Here is a 15,081-nt window from a genome sequence, read left to right as displayed (position 1 = left end):
CCTATCCCACCTAAACCTGACCCGGATTTGTGACATCGACGATGGAAGAAGAAAATAGAGAGATAGAATTAGAGGGAAGAGAGGAATGTGGCAAGATATTGAATTTCCAACCTGTTATCATCACTTGGCTATGAGGTTCATATAAAAAACAATAAAATTTGTGTTCATGAAATTACAATTTTGGTTTTGATTAGAGGGTTATATTAGTAATTTTATACAATTTTGGTTGACAACCAGATTTCTATTAATATAGTGTTTAGATAAATAATGACTATTTTTTTTTTAACTTATATAGAATAATAATACAAAACAATATATTTAATATAGAATATATTGTATATATTAATATGGCTATTGTATTTTATAATTGTCACAACCTGTCTTGGAAATATACATTATTTTGTTACTGTTGATGTGAAAAGACTAAAATGCCCTTGAGCGTTTGTGGCATTGTGAGTCGTATGTGACAGTTTTAGAAATGGACCAATGTGGTTATTTTCCTAAGTTTTTAGGGCCTATGAGAACTTAACCTTGGTTAGTTATGATTGGTGTGTAGGTTGGACCACACACACATCCATATCACCTTCATTCTCTGTCTCATTCCCGTGCACCCTCTCTCTCTCTCGGACTCACTCTCTCTTCCCTCTCCTTGGTACGGACAAGGTCAAACCAAGCCAAATCTTCATAGATCAAGGAAGAAAATGGTACCATCGTGTTCGTGAGGACCCTACGAGTTCAAAGGTACCAATTTCAGGTAAGAACTTGTTCGATATCACGTTGAAAACTCAAGCTCCGAGTTGAGCACTATTCATGAACTTTTAAATGGTTGTGTTTTAGGACAATCCAAGCTTATAGCAAGCTTAGTGAGATCCCAAGGAAACTCAGAGTGCTTCGTTTGAAGGTTTTGGACGTAGGGATCACGAGGTTAGAAGTTGGCCGGTTTTGGTGAAATTGTCCCGACGAGTTTTCGAAGGATTTGGAAGTTTTAAAAAGTATAGCCTTCTTCCTCTCGAAATTTATGAAGTTCTGGTGAAAATTTCATGGAAAATGGTGTAAAAACGAATGAGAAATCTTTGATTATAGGGTTGCCCAGTTTTCCGACGTCTGGACGAAGAAGATGATGCGCGTGGGGGGCGCGTGGCACCGTGGCCTCCCCGGCGCGTGAGGGCGCGTGGGCCCTAGGAAAATTATTTTAAAAATATCTCGACGTCCGCGACGTCGAGTAGATCACTGTGGTATATTCATATACCCATTTTGAGCAATGCAATGTATGAGAAGTTATTAGCTAGTTTTGTCTATGTGCTTTAAAATAACATTTTTATAGTTTATTCACATATAGGTGAGACTTATCCCGAGGACGAGCGTATCCATGGGCGAATCGGGGGCTATGACCCTTCGGCTTATCAGTGAGTGGGCTTTTGTTTTCAGCATATAATTTTATACTTGATATAATTCTCAGAAATGTGTTTTAAATGAAAATATGCTTTGAAATAATATGCCAAATGCCATTATATTTTGAATATGCATTTCATGGTTGCATATATATATATATATAATTGTGGTGTTGTGCAGGCACAGGTAAGTACATGTAAGTTATGTTTGGTATATGTGAATTACGAACGGCTTGATCTCTGTTTAGGGTACGTAGGTAGCCTAACGAAATGTTAGGTGCAGCCATACAATATATGACATGAAATAAATGAGATATAAGTTTATTTGAAGAATTGAGTAGCGTGATGAACATGTTTGGTTGGATATATGAGATGTGACTGAGAACGATGGGCTCATAAAACTACACCTCGGGTGATTGCGATTTAGCCAGAGAGAGTTGGCACATGACTGTAAATTATGTCACATCCCGCACCATATGCTCACATTGGATCCAATTAGGTGCACAGTCTTGTCGTACAGACCACTATAAGTGGTTCCGACTCGTAGGTGACTAATGTATTATTGCACAACTAGTATTGAGAAAGTAGAATTGAGCATAACAATATCTCACCCAACCTTGTCGTACAGACCATTTTTAGTGGTTCCGACTTATATGCAGTATATTGTCGTATAGGTCATAGTAGTGACTCCGGCTAGATTGAGTTTGAGCTATGAATTCAGCCGTACAGACTACTCAGGAATTCCGGCTAACATGTCATATTTCTTTGAAATCATTATTACCTGGATTGTTACTTATTATATTTTGGCATGGCATACATATGAATATGTTTATGTGAAGCATGAATTGAATAGTTATGATTTCAGATATATGTGTATATGCTCACATCTTGATTCTGGAAAAATTTTACATGTTTTACAGCGAGGGGTTAGATATGTTGATAAATGAAATGATTTTGTAAAACATTTGTTTTTGCCCACTCACGTTTTCTGTTTTGCGCCCCTCCAGGTTTTAAGTAAGATTGTTGTTGGTAGTTAGAGGATGTCGGCAGTTCTGACTTATCCATATAATAGTAGGACATTCTTGGTACTGTATAACTAGTACTTCTCCTACTGAACTGCACCTAAACTTTATACTCTGACTAGGAGTGTTACTGTTGTACTTAACTCCTACCACTTTCTGTTTAGAAGTGCACACTAGTATTATGTTTTTTAATTATTCGTATGTTTGCTATATTTGTCGCTTCTGCACTGTGCACATGACTACGTCACTCTCACGTGATGAATAGCAAGCCTTGACCTCGGTCGGGGTGTGTCAATAATAAATCTTTTGGTAATTAAACTTTAAAATTATCAAAATAATTTTTTTCTTAACGGGTTACCCACTTGTTATCCGCGTGTATACCCGTTAAGAACATGTTATTAACGGGTTCTTAACGGGTCACCCGATAATGACCCGATTAGTTATCGTGTTGACCCGAAACCCATTATTTTTGTGTGTTTTCGTGTCGTGTCAAAAACTGTCGGGTAATACACAAGAAGTCAACTTCAAAGTGCTTCATCATTCATATCCAATCATCCCATATGTTTTTGTCTAATATATATCCAAGTAATAAAATTGTACTATTTTTATTTTTTTAATTGGGTAAATTATAATTTACCCTCTCAGGTTTGAGATCGATTTCAATTCCTTACAACATCTTTAAAACATTTCACTTTCATACCTCAAGTACTATTTTATTTCAATATAATACATCCGTTACATTTTTCATCCATTGGTCTATTAAGAGTTGACGTGGCTGCCACATTTGTGTTGACGTGGCTGTCACTAGGGATGGGCAACGGTTATGGCGGGCGGGTAACTGCGGTTATTTACCCATAACCGTTTATGCTCATACCCGCATAACCGTTTACCCGTTGGGTAATTGCCTAAACGGTTATACCCATAACCGTTTATAAACGGTTAACCATACTCATAATCGCATACCCATTTAACCGTAACCATTTAATACCCATTTACCCTTTTTAAGCCGTTTATCTTTCTTTGTTTTCTTTGTTTTCTTTTTTTACCCTGACCACTTTTTCACCCATCATGTTTTTCAACAACTTGAAAATTAAAAAAAAAAAATGGTCAAGTTTTTTTTTTTTTTTTTTTACAATTAAACACCATTACCATTATAGGTACATTCATCATAACCGTAACCATGTGTATTTTGCCCATTCCTAGCTGCCACATTTGTACCACGTAGCAAAAATAATAATTTTTTACCCATTTAAGATATTATAATATTTATCCTATTTATAAATTTAAAAAAAATTAAAAAAAAAAAAACCCAATCAAACCCAGAAACCATTCCCCCCAAGCCCTTCCCCTTCTCTGCAACCCAAACACCCCATCCTAACCCACCCCACCCAAAACCCTAAAAAACCCACCATAAACTTCTCCAATGCTGCCTCCCCATCTGCATTCTCGAGCAAGTTTTTGCAATTCATCCTCACCCTCATTCCCCCTTTTGTCCATCCCCCCTATTTTTACCACCAAAACCATAACTCACTCCCCCATCCCTGAAGGTGGAGTCGTGAACAACTAATAATCTGGAATTTTCAGGAAAAAGAAACCCTAATTTCCACAATTAGGAGGCGGAGCTTTGAGGTCGGATGCCGAAATTTACCGCGGAGTACATTGGAGGAGAGGTCCAACACAGCGAAGAAGAGGAAGGGAGCGGGCCTTTGACGAAGAGTGACGGGAGGGGCGCCAACCCAGTCGTAGTGCAAGGTGGAAGGCCACCACGAGGGGAGAATTAAGGGTTTCTAAGGGCGGTTTTGAAGTAAAAAAGGGCTTCCCGTTCTGGGTTTTGGCGAGTATAAAGAGGGGACTCATAAACTATGAAAATAACTAAAAACAAAAGATTTTTTCGACCTGGGGGGGAGATGAGGGATAGGGAGGAGGAAGCCATTGGAGAGGTGTAGGGAGAAGTGGGTTTGAGGTTGTAGAGAAGTGAGGGGAAGGAAAAGGATATGGGTGTGGGTGTGGGTTTTTTTATTTTATTTAATAAATAGGATAAATATTATAATATTTTAAATGGCTAAAAAAATATATTTGCCATGTGGCACAAATGTGGCAGCCACGTCAGCTCTTAACGGATCAATGGATGGAAAATGTAACGGATGTACTATATTGAAATAAAATAGTAGGTGGGGTATGAAAGTGAAATGTTTTAAAGATGTTGTAAGGAATTGAAATCGACTCCAAACATGAGGGGGTAAAATGTAATTTACCCAAAAAAGAAACTCATCTTCTTCCCCGAGCACACCTCATCCCACCCCACCCCGCCTGCAACCCCCTACCCCTACCTCGTCGATTCCCAAAAGGCCATCCACCAAACCTAGATTTCCGCTCCTGCCCCCTCTCCTCCCTCAAGTCTGTTGAGAAATGCCTCTCATCCATGGGCATCGAGTGCTCCGCTCAGGGTCAGATCCTCGACAACTCTTCACCATGGACCGCACTCTACCCTCTATACAATCTTCAATTTCCTCTTCACCGAGGTCTGAATCCCCTTTCCGGATATCCGGAAGTCCATAATCCGGTGCCTGAGGGTGCGTTTTGGGTGCCATCAAATTGATTCTCAGATTGGCTGAAGAAGGACCTCAAACAGGTAAACCTAATTTTTGACCCTAATCCAATTCTCTCTCCGTTTTGTTGTTTCTTCCTTGCACATTTCATCTTTAAATTATATTTTGTGTTCTATTTGGCTGCTGGGAAAACCGTCGGGAATAAAAAGATTGGGTATTCCACTAGCAATAAATTTTCCAGGAAAAGGGTTTCTCTCTAATTGAATGGATATGCGAAAGATGCTTCTTTGAATAAAAATTGGGTTTTGCACATAGGAGAAATGGACATAACATTTGAATTGCACTTTATGGGTGCTTATAGTTTCTTCGTTGATGGGTTGCGGGGGAGGTAAGGTGGGGGAGGGGGTGTTCGGGGGAAGAAGATGGGTTTCTTTTTTTTTAATAGCATAAATTATTATAATATTTTAAAAGGAAAACTAATGAAAATGGCTTGAAAACTTTGAGTTTTAACGAAAATGACAAAAATGTGTTGTAAGTGAATAGTACCAGGATTGACTTTTAGAGTAAAACTGTGGTTTTTCATTAAAGTGAACAGTACCATGAGTTTTTCGTTAAAGTTCCCTATTTTAAATGCATAAAAAAAATATTTTTTTGCCATGTGGCACAAATTTGGCCACCGCGTCATCACTTAACGTTTTACTTAACAGATGTATGAAATTGAAATAAAATGATAGTAAATGTATGAAATTGAAATGTTTTAAAGATGTTGTAAGGAATTAAAATCGACCCCAAACTTAAGTGGTAAAATGTAATTTACCGTTTTTAATTATACTTTTAATCCAGTATTCCGCCGTCCCTCACCGCTTACTATAACTTCTAGCCAAAACAAAATAGTACTTTTTTTGTTTTGTTAAATTAGAGGGTGTCGATAGTCTTGAACTTAGTTTACTTGTATCTATCGCTCTCCCCAGCCTCTCTACTGGACTAACCCAGTGGCTTAAAATACTATTTGCAATATAATTAGGGGTGTGATATCCACACACCCATTTTTACTTCTCACATATCCTTCTAATTTTCGACCGTTGGATCGGATAAATTGAAGAAGATCAACGGATAAAAATTAACAAAAAATGTGTGAGAAGTAAATAGGGGTGTGTGGATAACACACCCCCTATAATTATGTCCCCGCCCAACAAAATATTCTTGTGTACTAATTTTTTTTTGGGGGGGGGGTGGGTGGTGGTTGTTTTAGTTTGCAAGAATTGGAAGATTATTAGTAAAGATATTATGCCTTGAAAATATTGATTTAGTTAACTTTTAGTCATTAATATGATAATAATTAAACCATTGTAACACTCAACATCCGCCAACACCAACCGCATCCCCACCACCACCAACCACATTCCATTTTCCTTCAAACCCAAGAGACTAAAACCTCCCAACCTCCTGAATGTGCATTCTCATTCACAACTTACATTTTCCATGGTGTTGTCACTGCCTGTTCAAGCCTTGGATCCCATTCCTAAGTTTTTGGTCTTTCCAATGGCGAGCCCGGGGTATTGGGTGGTTTTTGCTTCGATGTTTGCTTTCAGGCTATGTATTCTGACCCTTGTCTTGGAGACCAAGTTTTTTGTTATGGCTGATGATGACAGTTATGTTCCGGGGGTTAATAGCGTCAGCAGGGGCAATGTTGAATCGGAGCTTTGTGACAATGATCTGAGCAATTTTATGCTACCACCATATAATAATTCATCATCTGATCTAGTCTGCAGGCCTATTTGGAGCACTTTTGTTCTGAGAGTAAGTTTGTCCTCAATGTTTATTTCATTGCTAAGTTGGTTCTGTTGAGAAACAATTTATGCACACTCCCTCTTTCTGCACTCGTGTTTATATTTGTCCTTCGATTCTTAGTTAATTTATTCAATCCAAATGTCATAATAAACAAAGGTGTGTAAGGACGAAAAGACATGTGCAGAAATCATTATACGGTTCAAAACTATATATATTCAACATATAATTAAATGAAACTAGCTATTTCTTTCATTTTCTTGGTTGTTGTAGTACTCTCAGACAGAAGATCATGTCGTGAACATTATATTATCTGTTGTATACACCACAGGATGGGTAGGAATGGGATTTTCCAGAAATGGAATGATGGTTGGTTCAAGTGCAATAGTGGGATGGATTAACAAAAAAGGCCAAGTAAGAATTAAGCAATACTATTTGCAAGGCTCCAAGGTGTCACAAGTCATACCAGACAAAGGTGAATTGCCACTCACTGGCATTCCTGCTTCTGTTGTGATTCATGGACCTAGAATTTACTTGGCTTTTCAGATGAAATTCAAAACTCATCTTGCTCGTCAGCCAATCATCTTAGCTATCGGAAGCGGTTCCCCCAAGCACAACCACCTAACCATACACAATGATAAAACAACCGTCTTGTTCGATTTCTCTTTAGGCTCAGCATCTGTGGGAGAGGCACCTAGTGATCTTGGACAAATGAAGAAGAACCATGGAATATTGGCTATATTTGGATGGGGTCTAATAATTCCTATTGGGGCAATTGTGCCAAGATACTTGAAGCACAAGGAACCTTTGTGGTACTATCTCCATTCAATGATTCAATTTGTTGGATTTGTGATTCAATTTGTTAGATATCCAACTCTCCTGGTACCAAAGAAGGAGAGTTGGATATCTATAAACTAGCTAGAGCAAGGGAAAAGAAGACAAGGGACCTAAACCAAGTGAGGTGCATCAAGGATGAGGATGGAAAGGTTCTTGCTACAGAGAACGCGGTTAAAGACAGATGGAAATGTTATTTTCATAATCTTTTCAATGAAGGACATGAAAGAAGTGCTTCTTTAGAGGAGTTGAGTAACTCAGAAGAGTGTAGAAACTACTATTTTTATCGTAGAATCCGGAAGGAATAAGTGGTTGTAGCTTTGAAGAAGATGAAGCATAGAAAAGCAGTAGGCCCAGATGATATACCAATCGAAGTGTGGAAAGTTTTGGGAGAGACAGGTATAACATGGCTCACTGACCTTTTCAATAGGATTTTGAAAATGAAGAAGATGCCAAATGAGTGGCGAACGAGCACTTTGGTGCCTATCTACAAGAATAAGGGCGATGTACAAAATTGCATGAACTATAGGGGTATTAAGCTAATGAGTCATACAATGAAGCTCTGGGAGAGAGTCATTGAACATAGATTGAGGCAAGAGACACGGGTTTCGGACAACCAATTCGGGTTCATGCCAGGGCGCTCAACCATGGAGGCAATCTATCTCTTACGAAGATTGATGGAAAGATATAGAGATGGGAAAAAGGATTTACACATGGTCTTTATAGATTTGGAGGATTTTAGAGAAGAAAGGAGTACGAGTAACATATATCCAAGCTATACAGGATATGTATGAAGGAGCAAAGACTGCCGTAAGAACTCATGAAGGACAAACCGAAAGTTTTCCCATAACTGTAGGATTACATCAAGGCTCATCCTTAAGTCCTTACCTTTTTGCGTTGGTAATGGATGAGTTAACAGGACATATTCAAGATGATATTCCTTGGTGTATGCTTTTCGCAGACGATATAGTGTTGATAGATGAAACTCAGGAAGGGGTAAATGCAAAGCTTAACCTTTGGAGAGAAGTGTTGGAATCTAAAGGTCTTCGCCCAAGCCGATCAAAGACAGAATATATGGAGTGCAAGTTCAGTGCAAATGGAGGCCAAAACGAGTTAGGGGTGAGGATCGGAGATCAAGAAATACCAAAGAACGACCGTTTTCGTTACCTAGGATCTATCTTGCAAAAGAACGGAGAATTAGATGGAGATCTCAACCATAGAATACAAGCTGGATGGATGAAGTGGAAGAGTGCATCCGTCGTGTTGTGTGACCGCCGTATGCCACTGAAGCTCAAGGGAAAATTTTATAGGACGGCAATAAGGCCGGCGATGCTGTATGGCACAGAATGTTGGGCGGTGAAGCATCAACACGTACACAAAATGGGTGTAGCGGAGATGAGGATGCTTCGTTGGATGTGTGGACACACGAGAAAGGATAAGATTAGGAATAAGGATATCCGGGGTAAAGTAGGAGTAGCCGAAATTGAAGGAAAGATGAGAGAAAATCGGTTACGATGGTTTGGACATGTGCAAAGAAGGCCTATTGACGCTCCGATTAGAAGATGCGACTATGGGACAGAGGTTCAAGGCCGAAGAGGTAGAGGAAGACCTAGGAAAACTTTGGAAGAGACCCTAAGAAAAGACTTAGAGTACTTGGATCTAACGGAGGACATGACACAGGACAGAACACAATGGCGTTCTAAGATTCATATAGCCGATCCCACTCAGTGACTTGGATTTTCCAAGTCTCCAACCGAGAAGTTTTCCTCACTCGGGAAATTAAGGGAACACTACCTCAACCTACATGCTCCACTCACAAAGCTTCAACATACAAGCTTTAACAAAAGAAAATTCAAAGAACTTAGCGAAGAAGGCTTTGGTGTATTTAACACAATACGTTGAAATGAAGGAAAGCTTATTTATTGATATCCCCGATAAGTTACAAATATGTACATATACTTGAGTCAAAATAAACAAACAAGAGGGAGCCTTCACAAAGGTTGCTTAGGAGAAGTCTCAGCAGTCGGTAGAGCCCCAGAAAGAGAAGGCACCGGAGGGGGATCATTCGGAGCCTCAGTACTGGACAGAACCCTAGAAGGAGGAGGCATCAGAGGTTGATCATTTGGAGCTTCATTACGCGGTACAGCCCCAGAAGACGAAGGCAATAAATGCCTTTGGAACAAACCCACAAATCTCTTATGATCAAGTAAAACCTGACCATCAGATTCCTTCATCTGGTCAAGCTTCCTCTTCATGTTTGTAGCATAGTCATGTGCGAGCCGGTGCAACTGTTTATTCTCATGCTTGAGCCCTCTAATCTCCTGTTTGAGACTCATCACTTCAGCCGCCAATGATTCAACTTGGCGGGTTCGAGCAAATAGGCGTTGGGCCATATTAGACACAGAACCTGCACACTAAACACTGAGAGCCAGAGAATCCTTAACAGCCAACTCATCAGACCGTTTGGAAAGTAGTCTGTTATCTTTGGGAGTGAGAAGGTTCCTGGCCACTACCGCAGCGGTCATATCATTCTTCATCACGGAATCCCCAACGGTAAGAGGACCAGTAGGGGAGATGAAGGATGGGAGCCATATGTTGTCTGGAGAAGGCGGGGCTGCCTCTTCAACAAGGTTCAAGTCAAAACGACGGTCGGAGGGGCCAGACATTTTCAAAGGTGTTGAAGAGAGAAGAGGTCAGACAAATCAAGATCTTAGAAGTGCAAGAATGGAGCTTCTACTGGTGGATATTCAAGTGTGCTTTGGAACTTAATGTCAGCCCCTATAAAAATCTGCACTCGACGAAGCTTCAGAAATCGAAGAAGCGCCTGCTCAGAAATCGAAGAGGCGTTTGCTTTCTCAAAAGCTGGGCTGCTCAGAGACCACGAGGGTTGATCTCAGAGATCGAAGAGGCGTTTGCTTTCTCAAAAGCTGGGCTGCTCAAAGACCACGAAGGCCGATCTTAGAAATCGAAGAGGCTTGCTTTCTCAAAAGCTGGGCTGCTCAGAGACCACGAAGGCCGATCTCAGAAATCGAAGAGGCACCTACTTTTCCAGCCTTGTCAGCACCTGTCACACGAACACTCAGCTTTGCAGAAATTATGGGCATTCTGTCGAAGATTTCTGGCGAAGTAGAAAGCACATGAATCGTACTGTTCAATCACCCACTTCCCACACGCAACAGTAGCTCATGGGTACCACAGATAACTTTGCCAAAGTTCTCTGACAAAGTTGAGACACGTGAAGCTTGCAGCTCCCACTACATCGCTCTGACCAAGAAGGGTAAAAGAATAGCAAAGAAACAACACTAACAAAGTTTAGACACATAAATTTTGAAGGTCTAGCTACCATATTATTACCCACAAGGGTAAAGGAACAGTACCACTGCTGGATAATTGGAAAGTCCCGGTGTGTCAACCTCTGTGCTTCGTGGCAAGGCAGACTAGCAAACATGCCCAACCTTTACTCACATTCGAGAAAACACTCCCAACAAGATTGCTTGCTCCAAAATCGAAGAGGCACCGCCCTCCGAATCTCGAGAGCCAGACTCCCAACATGATTACTTTCTCAAAAATCGAAGAGAGGGTAAAGGAACAGTACCACTGCTAGATAATTGGAAAGTCCCTATGTGTCAACCTCTGTGCTTCGTGGCAAGGTACACTAGCAAACATGCCCAACCTTTACTCACATTCGAGAAAACACTCCCAACAAGATTGCTTGCTCCAAAATCGAAGAGGCACCGCCCTCCGAATCTCGAGAGCCAGACTCCCAACATGATTACTTTCTCAAAAATCAAAGAGAGGGTAAAGGAACAGTACCACTGCTGGATAATTGAAAAGTCCCTGTGTGTCAACCTCTGTGCTTCGTGGCAAGGTAGACTAGCAAACATGCCCAACCTTTACTCATATTCGAGAAAACACTCCCAACAAGATTGCTTGCTCCAAAATCGAAGAGGCACCGCCCTCCGAATCTAGAGAGCCAGACTCCCAACATGATTACTTTCTCAAAAATCGAAGAGACGCCGCTCTCCGAATCTCGAGAGCCAGACCCCCAGCAGGATTGCTTTCTCAAAAATCGAAGAGGCATCGTTCTCCGAATCTCGAGAGCCAGATCCCCGACAGGATTACTTGTTCGAAAATCGAAGAGGCACCACTTTCCCAACTTCAAGAGCTGGATCTCCTTGGATAAAGCTTGTCTGTAATCTTCACACGCAACATCAGCTTTCCAGATAACACAGACCACTTTTTCAAAGTGCTCTGACAGAGTTAAAACATGTGAAGCTGGCAGTTCCCACTACCGTACTATGACCAAGCAGGGTAAATGAATAGCATTATTACTTGATGTTAGGGAGACTCCTATATATGTCGACCTCCATCCCCAACGGACAGGTAGACCTGCAAAAATGCTCAATCCTTCCTCTTATCTGAGAGGGCACTCCCAACGAAGCCTTTCGAAATATTCAGCTTTCTTTCCCCCCCCCCCCGATAATACCTCTGTAAACAAGCTATACTAGAGCAAGAATATCTCATATCATCAGGGTTAAAAGCAAGAGTATCCCATATCATGCTTTTTCCCTGTCTTTTCCTTTGGCCTTGTTCTTACCTGCAAGACAAGGAGAAAGAGAGCAATCAGTCAGCACTTGGAATCAAGCTTCCAGCCAGGAACTGACTGCCTGGAACCCCTTACCTGATTACTTACCTGACATTGCTCTCGAGTACTCATCTTCAACATCTTATGCTTCCAGGGAAGATACCGCATCTGCCTGAGGAACAGATAGGGCAAGTGAGAAGGATACAAGGAAGCATGTGGAGACAAGCGTAACAGCACACGTGCCGATACATCCACTACTCTGTCAAAAACAAAAGTATCCCATATCAGCAGGGTCGAACGTACTCTAGATTTGATGGACTTGTTTTGACCCTCAAATTCTTCAGTCGGCCTTATACTCTGGAGGAAACCAGAAAACCCTCCAGCCCAGTTCAAGAATAAGCATGTGGAAAGTTACTTCTTCAAAAGCAAAAGTATCCCATATCATCTCTTCTCATTTTTCTTCTCTTTATCCTTCATGCTGCCTGCAAGATAGGGAGAATGTGAACAATCAGTCGGAGCTCTGATTGCTTACCTTGTCTGTCACCTCTTTCAGCAGATCCCCTAGCTCGGCGACTTGGGGGACTCCTACTACATGGTTTGTATCGCACTTGACCAAGCCTGAAACTACAAGTAAGCTTCAAGTGAAATTGATACATTACCTTGTGCATCTCCACCAGTTACAGATACCACCCCTGGATGGAGGAAGAGTACTTCTAGAGAATATGCCACATCTACCTATGAGACAGATAAGGCAAGTCAAGACGATACCACACTCTGGTACTTAGAAGTTTCGTGGTTACGAGATCATTCTCCCACAATATTTCCTAATGTCATTTGTACTAAATCATTCACTTGTACTCACTAAAGGAGAGCTTGAACCTATGTACTTGTGTAAACCCTTCACAATTAATGAGAACTCCTCTATTCCGTGGACGTAGCCAATCTGGGTGAACCACGTACATCTTGTGTTTGATTTCCTATCTCTATCCATTTATATACTTATCCACACTAATGACCGGAGCAATCTAGCGAAGATCACAAAAAGTGACCGTTTTCGCTACCTAGGATCTATCTTGCAAGAGAACGGAGAATTAGATGGAGATCTCAACCATAGAATACAAGCTGGATGGATGAAGTGTAAGAGTGCATCCGGCGTGTTGTGTGACCGTCGTAGGCCACTGAAGCTCAAGGGAAAATTTTATAGGACGGCAATAAGGCCAGCGATGTTGTATGGCACAGAATGTTGGGCGGTGAAGCATCAACACGTACACAAAATGGGTGTAGCGGAGATGAGGATGCTTCGTGGGATGTATGGGCACACGAGAAAGGATAAGATTGGGAATGAGGATATCCGAGGTAAAGTAGGAGTAGCCAAAATTGAAGGAAATATGAGAGAAAATCGGTTCCGGTGGTTTGGACATGTGTAAAAAAGGCCTACTGACGCTCCGGTTCGAAAATGTGACTACGGGATAGAGGTTCAGGGCCGAAGGGGTAGAGGAAGACCTAGGAAAACTTTGGAAGAGACCCTAAGAAAAGACTTGAGTACTTGGATCTAACGGAGGACATGGCACAAAACCGAGCGCAATGGCGTTCTAGGATTCATATAGCCGACCCCACTTAGTGGGAAAAGGTTTTGTTGTTGTTGTTGTTGTTGTTGTGATTGGGCTTGCAGCTGTGGTACTTGGCCAGCAACTCTACACTAAAATAGGAGCCAACTTTCCAACGCATAGAGGCATAGGAATTTTTGTTCTCGTACTTAGCATCCTTCAGGTTTGTCCCTCACAACTAAATCTATTACAATAATACTATTTAGATGCATAAAATTGGTACACTTGTTGACACATTCTCCTAAGGCGGTGGGTTCTATCATTACATATGAGACCCTTATGTATTAGAGAATCTGTCAGCAAATCTGTTACGTTTGTGTTCCGCAAAGGAATTGTAATTTGATATTTCTGAGTTTTTTACTAGAGGTAATTTGCAGATATTGGCATTTTTTCTAAGACCCAACAAGGATGCCAATAATATTAGAAAGTACTGGAATTGGTACCACCACTGGATTGGAAGGTCTGCAGTCTTCTTTGCAGCTGTGAACATAGTTCTGGGGATCAAAATTGGAGGAGAAGGAAATGATTGGAAGGTTGGTTACGGATTTCTTCTAGGCGTAATTCTTGTCTCAGTAATTGTATTAGAAGTATTGGCAAGGATGAGAAGAACAGAGAAGGGTGATATTACTCCAAACTTCCAAATGAATCCAATTCAATAGGCAGCAAGAAAGATTCAAGTTCTCTAAATAGGTTTCTCTCTCCTTTTTCTTCCTTTTCTTTTCTTTGTCTTTTGTTATGCAAGATATCATAGTGAGGTAAAATACAGAATGAGAAAAAAATTGGTATGAAATAGCCACGCGTATTTTTTGACATATATGAATGACAAAAACATGTATAATATGTACCTAAAATTGAGAAGTGCATAGAAAAAGCTAAGGGAAAGTCGGAAGTGTTTTTCAACATTACGTACATGTATAATATGTGCAAATTTACTAACTAACTTCCATATTTAAATTATTCATGTATGGTATGAAACAGGATGAGATTTATATGATTAAAGTGCATAGCAATATAGCATCTCAAACTTTGCGGCATGGAAGGTGATGATCCTGCTCTGTAAGGTGAATGCTTTAATAGTTGATTGCATAGATGGATTTGTGTTCCTCTTGTCCAAACCTAACATTTTGGATGTCACGAACTAATTCCTACTGCTGCCTCCACGTTGTAAATCCAGGATCGTTTTTAATTCTTTTATTTTGTAAATTAGATGTTTTGAGCGGTTTTTCATCATTTTGACAGTACCCTTTTTTATTAACATTTTTTTTTAATAAACTTTATAGACCCAACATATTTTGACCACCAATA

General features: G+C 40.6%; 1 protein-coding gene across 1 annotated transcript; it reads left to right on the top strand.

The window, feature by feature from the left end:
* The first annotated feature begins 6,503 nt into the window (after positions 1 to 6,503).
* Positions 6,504 to 7,668, top strand: LOC103410207 (cytochrome b561 and DOMON domain-containing protein At3g61750). The gene is made up of 2 exons (XM_029104900.2): positions 6,504 to 6,762; positions 7,024 to 7,668. Exons 1-2 carry the CDS (start codon positions 6,505 to 6,507, stop codon positions 7,666 to 7,668), a joined length of 903 nt encoding a protein of 300 aa, XP_028960733.2. The 5' UTR covers position 6,504.
* Positions 7,669 to 15,081: the final 7,413 nt, after the last annotated feature.

The sequence above is a fragment of the Malus domestica genome, chromosome 07, assembly GCF_042453785.1.
Source record: "Malus domestica chromosome 07, GDT2T_hap1".
Taxonomy (NCBI): domain Eukaryota; kingdom Viridiplantae; phylum Streptophyta; class Magnoliopsida; order Rosales; family Rosaceae; genus Malus; species Malus domestica.
This window is presented reverse-complemented; position numbering and strand designations above follow the sequence as displayed.